General features: G+C 42.6%; 1 protein-coding gene across 1 annotated transcript; it reads left to right on the forward strand.

The window, feature by feature from the left end:
* Positions 1-657: 657 nt before the first annotated feature.
* On the forward strand, positions 658-2,590 carry LOC121750595 (expansin-like A2). The gene is made up of 5 exons (XM_042145157.1): positions 658-898; positions 970-1,079; positions 1,143-1,321; positions 2,012-2,144; positions 2,222-2,590. Exons 1-5 carry the CDS (start codon positions 778-780, stop codon positions 2,471-2,473), a joined length of 795 nt encoding a protein of 264 aa, XP_042001091.1. The 5' UTR covers positions 658-777; the 3' UTR covers positions 2,474-2,590.
* Positions 2,591-6,898: the final 4,308 nt, after the last annotated feature.

A 6,898-nucleotide genomic window follows, 5' to 3' on the forward strand; every position in this document is an offset into this window, starting at 1 on the left:
CACCTATTTTTCACCATTTTCACAAAATTCATCCACTCACTATCTACACAACCACTCTCTAAAAAATGCATCGAGGAGACGACGAATCACCCGACTCTCAGGAATCGAGATATGACGAAAATCCATCAAACCCCTCGGGCTATCCTTCGCAGCCATCGGGTTTTGGCGGATATGCTTCTCAGCCGTCGGGCTTTGGCGGATATGCGCCTCCGACACCGAGTAGACGGTGGCGGAGTTTTGTAGTTGTATTTTATTTTAATTATTCGTTGTATAATTTTACCGATTTGCAATACAACGAATATTCGGCCCTAATTAACTCGTATTCTAGTTATTTATACTGCGATTATTTAAATTACACTTGATTGAAACTAAAAAATATTTTAAAATGAAAATTGATTATAAAATTTAGGGGCTATTGGAGGTGTCCACTATAGTGGCGGAAATAGAATTTTTGGGACTATAGATAACAAAATTAGGGCTATGGACAAAAACTGGGGTGGGGCTATTGGGCGTGTCTGCCCTACGGACACCCTAACAGTAATGATATTGATGATAGCGCGTTTACGCAATTTGATGTCTCCATCACTCTGCATCACCAATTCCCAATATATATCCAATATAGTAGTAGGAGTACCAGCTATTTTTTGAAATCTCTCACACCTGTCTGTATTCCACCCCTCTCTCTCTCTCTCTTAATATTCTCCTCTATATATGCACTTGAATCGCATAATTCCATTCCCAACCAGTGAAAAACAACACACTGTCTAGCAAAAAATCATGGCCGCAATTGGTTTTGTCTTGTTGGTAGCTCTGCTTCTGGCTTCATCTGCAGCTGCCTGCGATCGCTGCGTGCATCAATCAAAAGTCGCCTTCTTCTCCAAAGCTCAAGCTCTTCAATGTAAGAACATACTATATTTCAATTACTTTGCATTTATATATTTATTAAGTAGTATGTGCCCAAAATTGCAGCTGGAGCTTGCGGCTACGGCTCTCTGGCCACCGGATTCAACGACGGGCGCATCGCAGCGGCAGCTCCGTCCATTTACAAAGACGGAGCTGGCTGCGGCGCTTGTTTTCAGGTACGCCTATTTAAATGCTCCTAATATGTATATGTATATGATAATTATATATTGGCGTGGCAGATTCGGTGCGACGATAAGAAAATATGCAGTAAAGAGGGAGCGACGGTGGTGGTGACGGACCGGAATCACGACAACGCGACGGACTTCGTCCTAAGCAGCCGAGCTTTCGCGGCGATGGCCAATAATGGAATGGGGCCTCAGCTTCTCAAACTTGGCCTCGCTAATGTTCAATATCGGAGGTAACAGCCTTTTTCTTTACTAACATGCATATGTGATGCTAAGTCCATTTTTAATTGAAAAAGTCTAGAAAATATACGTCTTATATTAGTTTTATATTACTAAGCCAATAGTGTTATTAAAAAGTAGGATTCGTTTCATTTATTGCAACCAAAACGCCGATTTTCATTCGTAATTTTGATTTGAACCATTTAAAATGGGGAAAGAGGAAATGGAATGCTACGAATAGTAGTAAATAGTGAATTAGAGAATAATAAATTTCAGAGTCGGAAATAGAATGCTGCGTATTCTAATAAATTTAATTTCATAGTCGGAAACAGCGTGGATTGTTAAATTGTTTAGGTTCGGTACACAAATCCCGAAATATTGACGTTGAATTAATTATGAGATATAGAATTATTTAATACTATTGTTTTGCTAAATGGATAAGTGTTTAGTAGTGGCGTTATGAATTAGCTAAATAGGATGTTGCCCAATAATCAACTTGATTTGTATGGACCGTTTTAGGGTTATAGCGGGTCCCAATTTATTGATTTGAATTTTACATTTTCTCCATAGTACATCCCATGATTTAGTATTATGTTGAAAAAGTAGTGAATAATGAATGCAGTTCAGAGTTGTCGGATACTATCCATGCTAATCATTTATTATTTGTAAATATAATCTGACCAAAATAATAAAAATAAAATTAGGGTGGCATGTGACTACAAGAAGAAGAAAATGGCAGTCCGGGTAGAGGAATCGAGCCAGAAGCCACACTATTTAGCAATCAAATTACTATATCAAGGAGGCCAAACCCAAATCGGAGCAATCGACGTTGCTAAGGTTTTTTCAATTCCACTTACAAGTCCAATTTATAGTTTAATATAATGTGACACAATTTTTTAATTTAATATTTACAGGTGGGGTCTCCAAATTGGAATTTCATGGGTAGGAGGAATTATGGGGCAGTTTGGGACACGAGTAGGGTTCCAGAAGGGGCGTTGCAGTTGCGGTTTGTGGTGACAGCGGGGTTCGATGGTAAAATGTATTGGGCTAAAAGCGTGCTTCCAGCTGATTGGATCAACGGCGCGATTTATGATTCCGGAATCCAGATTACTGATATCGCGCAAGAGGCTTGTGTGATTTGTGATGATGGCACCTGGAAACATTAAACAAATTCTACTTTTATTCACTCCTTTAATCATAAGTAGAAACTTAGCAGTAGTTGAAGATATATTTTATGCTGTAACCAAAAAAATATATACATACTTTCATGTTATTGGGATACAGTTTTTTAAGTGGATGATTTTTTTCTTCTTCTTCTTCTTCGTTATTGGGTTTAATGATAATAAGATTAGATGTCATAAAATTGAAATATTCTAATTTAATCTACCACATTTAATCACATACTACAACATATCAAATGAGCTCTTGTGGCTTAGTTGGTTGTATAACTATATTTTGTTTAAATTTATGAGAGCCAATTGGGCCAAAACATAAACTGTAGATATAGTCCACAAGCTTTGAGATAGCCCCGATTTGATTTTTTTAGTTAGTCTCATAAATTAGGTTTTACATATCTGATCTATCACAAATAAATTTGTAGTGTGTTGCATGGCACGTATTTTTAAAAGGTTTCCATAAAATCAAATCTTAAATTGTTTATACTTTCTTACAAAGTGGACACATCCAAAATGATGAAAAATGTGACGGTGTTTCACTACTACAGTCTACATTATAGATGAAAATTTAATTTGTACTAACCATATATATATCAATCACGTATAAATCACATTCTTATTATTGCAATAATTTTGAAAAAATATATGAAAAATCAATATCAGATTAAAAAGTAACTGAAGCTAAATTGTAGTATTTTCAAAAGTTAAAAGACTCACATGGACTGATCTAATTAAAACAAGGATAAACAGAAAAGAAATTTAAAATGAAAAGGCAATAAATGGACATCATTGAGTCGAAAATTAATAAAGGCATGGCCTATGACGCCAAAAAATCAATCTGTGTAGCATAAGAGCATCCACAATGGCGGCGAGCGGACCGGCTAGCCGATTCCCGGCGCTGACGGTCTGCTCGCCGAACCATTGCAGTAGGTGAGCGTCAAATCGGCGAGAAAAACGGCGAGCTCACGTCGATTCCCGGGCGCTGGCCGATCGGCTAGCCGCCATTGCAGGCTCCTGATCGGCGAGCGATTGGGCAGTCGATTTTTTATTATTATTTTATTTAATTTTCGAAACACTATATATACACAATTTGCACGTCATTTCCATTCGCACCACTTGTTTTAACAAGTTTTCTCTCTATCTTAATTTCTGTACAAGAGCAACAACGCGAAATGGAGCACAACAACGAGTCTACTCCAGTGACGAGCGGGTCTCAAACTCCCACGGTATCCGTGGGAAGTGGATGAGGTCCGATGGCCGGGTACTACAACATGTACCCTTGGCAGCAGATGATGCTCGGGATGGCATCAGGGGGTAGTATGCCGGGATGGCAGGAGATGCAGGGCGGACCGGCAATGCCGAGCGGGCAGGGGGTACCCGGGATGCAACCCGGGATGCAGATGATGCCGGGGTGGGCACCCGAGATGCAGATGATGTCGGGGTGGCAGCCGGGGATGCAGGGGACGCCGGGGGGAGACAACGTCTATCGCCCCAGTTTTGATTTTTGACTGCTTCTTCGCACACATCGACCCCATCGGAGACGCAGTTCACTGATTGTGATACTTTCTCCTTAGAGGAGTTGGGGATAGATATTGGGGATGCAAACACTCCCGTTCAAACGGGGGGAGTAGGGCGGGGTCGGGGCGCGCCAAAGAAGAAGAAGGGCAAGGGCAAGAGGGTGGTCGGTGAGTCGTCGCAGCCGGCTGATGACGAGAGCCCGGCACGGAGGAAATGGACGGATGCGGAGAACGTCGCGTTGTCCAAGGCGTGGGTGAGTGTTTGCGATGATCCCCTCGCCTCGAACAATCAGAGGATCGTCAACTTGTGGGCTAAAATAACAGCAGCCTACAAGGCATTTTGCCCGGAGGGGAGGCCACGCAGCGGGGAGGAGTGCCGGAAGGGGTGGGACCGAATCAGGGTTGCGGTCTCCCGATTTTCGGGCTTGTACACCAACACACTCCGCATGCAGACCAGTGGCCAAACTGACAAGGACTGCAGGAGGATAGCGGAGAAAGCCTTCCCCGTGCCCCAGCTTTATAAGGAGTTCACCTACTGGAACTGCTATGGCCTATGAGGTGATGATCCGACAGGTATCGATGCTGGCTGGCCGAAGAAGCAGCGACTGAACTATACCAGTGATTACAGCGGCGGTTCCCACGACCTCCCCGAGGATGTTCAGGAGTTCCAGTCTCCTCCGGCGTTTACTCGCCGCACTCGCCCGGTTGGTCAAAGGCGGGCCCAACGGGCTCGCCATTGGTCATAGGAGGTCCAGTCGGCATCCCCCATGTTGGCAGGTCGACAGCCGAGCTGGCCTTCTTCGCTCGTCAATAAACGCAAGCTCAGATGTACAAGATCTTAGTTGACTGGAAGACGGAAACTGACCCCGAGAAGAAGAGTTTTCTTCACTCAATGCTTGTGAGTATGCGGGCCGATTTGAATTCCGCCGCGGCACAGTTGGGGGGCTCATACGCGGGCTCAGATGCCGCAGATTTGGGGGTCCCGGATAGCGGCGACAACGGCGACGGCGACGACAACGAGGAGTGAGGCGGAGGCGGGGGGCTAGTATGTGGAGGAGTTTTTTTTAAAAAAAATTAATGTAATTTTTTTAATTAATGTACTTTTTTTTAATTAATGTACTTTTAAAAATTTTAATATTATTATTGAATTTTCCCGTATCTGTGTCGTAAATTTAATTCCGTATTTTGTGTGATTGTTAATTACTTGTTTTTTATAATTTTGTTTATTGTGGCTAGGCTATGACTGACCTATTGCTTGTCCTGATGATGTGGCATAAGGAGTTTTTAGTACTGATGATATGGTTTGTGAAGTTTGTAGCTAGGCTATGGCTAGCTTATGGCTGGGCTATCTTTATTGGAGATGCTCTAAGAGCATCCACTATAGGAGGAAAGGGGGCGGACGAAAAAATGGGGCGAGGGTGGGGCGGTCTATAGTGGAGAGAACGTCCGCCCCGTGGCGGATAAGAAAAATGGGGCGAGGGTGGGGCGGTAGAGGCTTCGCCTCCTACGGGGCGATCGCTGGGCGATGGTGGGGTCCGCGGGGCGAAATGGGGCGATGGGTGGGGCGGTCTATAGTGGGGCGCCGGGCTATGGACGTCCGCCCCACTTTGATTTTTTTATTTTTTTTTAAATTTTTTCGAAAATTACATATATATATACTCCCTCCTCCACTTCTCATTATTTGCACACCAAACATTCCACCACTTCACAAAATTTTACCCCCACTTTAATACAATGAAAATGTGGTGTTTAATTTTAATTTCTTCACTTATACCCGTGTTTTTATAATTACGTATAGTCCGATAAATTTAATTAATTATTATAATTGAATTAAAATTAAAATAAAAATTTGTTATAAAATTTTGGGGCTATTGGAAGTGTCCGCCTATAGTGAGGCACTGGAGAAAAAAATTGGGGCTATGAACAAAAAAGTGGGACTGTGGATAAAAAAAGGGGCAGGGCTATTGAAAGCATCAGCCTATAGTGGATGCTCTAAGCAAATTAGAACGATTGTGCTCTCAGAATAATGAAATATTAGTATTATTATTACAACTTGGGGAAACGAATTCATTAATGCAGAGTTAATTCTATGACAGAAGGGAGTTTTTACGTTGAGGAAGAGCACGGCCGCCGCCGCCGCTAGAAAAAACATAAAAGCGCGCCGCCCTATGATTTGCTCGACCGCCACCATCACCACCACTCTTCTATCTCTTTCACTCGCAATCTAAATTGGCAAATTCCAACATTGTGGGTAGGCCTGTTAAAATGGATATCGGATATGGATATCCGATATCCAAACTCGAAAAAATCGGGTAATTGGATACCCGAAACCCGATTTTTCGGGTTTCGGATCGGGATTGGGTAGTGAGAATTTGGATTATCAGGTATACCCGAATTATCCGGTTTATTTTTTAAAATTAATAAATTATGATTTGATTCTAATTAAATGTAATTATCTTTCTTAATTATATTTTAGTAAATAATTAGCGTAGGCTATTAGTGACTAAAAGGTATATCCAAAATTTATAGCGCCTCCCTCCCCTTCCCCTTTCCTGTGCTGCTCTCTCGCCTACACCTCCCTCCGCCGCCGCCGCCCATTGCTGTGTTGTCTCCCTCTCCCAGCGCCGCGTGCTCTCCTCCCAGTCGCCACCCTCCCTTTCTTCCGCCATATCCGCAAACCGACAAAGCCATCGAAGACGCCGGAATAGTAGTCCCGTCACTGCCTCTTAGGCTCTTATTGACATTGTATTAAATCCCCGGGTCAAATTAATGTTGCTGCCACCTCCACCTTATTTGAGTTGGGTTTCTAAGATTATGTTTGAAGGGAGAATTTAATGTCTTGAGAATTACAATAGGTGTATAATTCAAAGCCTTGATCCTAAAACACAAACTAAAATGG

This window comes from Salvia splendens, chromosome 10, assembly GCF_004379255.2.
Source record: "Salvia splendens isolate huo1 chromosome 10, SspV2, whole genome shotgun sequence".
Classification (NCBI taxonomy): domain Eukaryota; kingdom Viridiplantae; phylum Streptophyta; class Magnoliopsida; order Lamiales; family Lamiaceae; genus Salvia; species Salvia splendens.

Bases quoted from the DNA above. Each gene is read 5' to 3' on its own strand.
- LOC121750595 (XM_042145157.1), top strand. From the start codon at position 778: ATGGCCGCAATTGGTTTTGTCTTGTTGGTAGCTCTGCTTCTGGCTTCA. The intron at 1,080-1,142 runs GTACGCCTATTT...TTGGCGTGGCAG, and splicing joins GCTGCGGCGCTTGTTTTCAG to ATTCGGTGCGACGATAAGAA. The intron at 2,145-2,221 runs GTTTTTTCAATT...TAATATTTACAG, and splicing joins GAGCAATCGACGTTGCTAAG to GTGGGGTCTCCAAATTGGAA.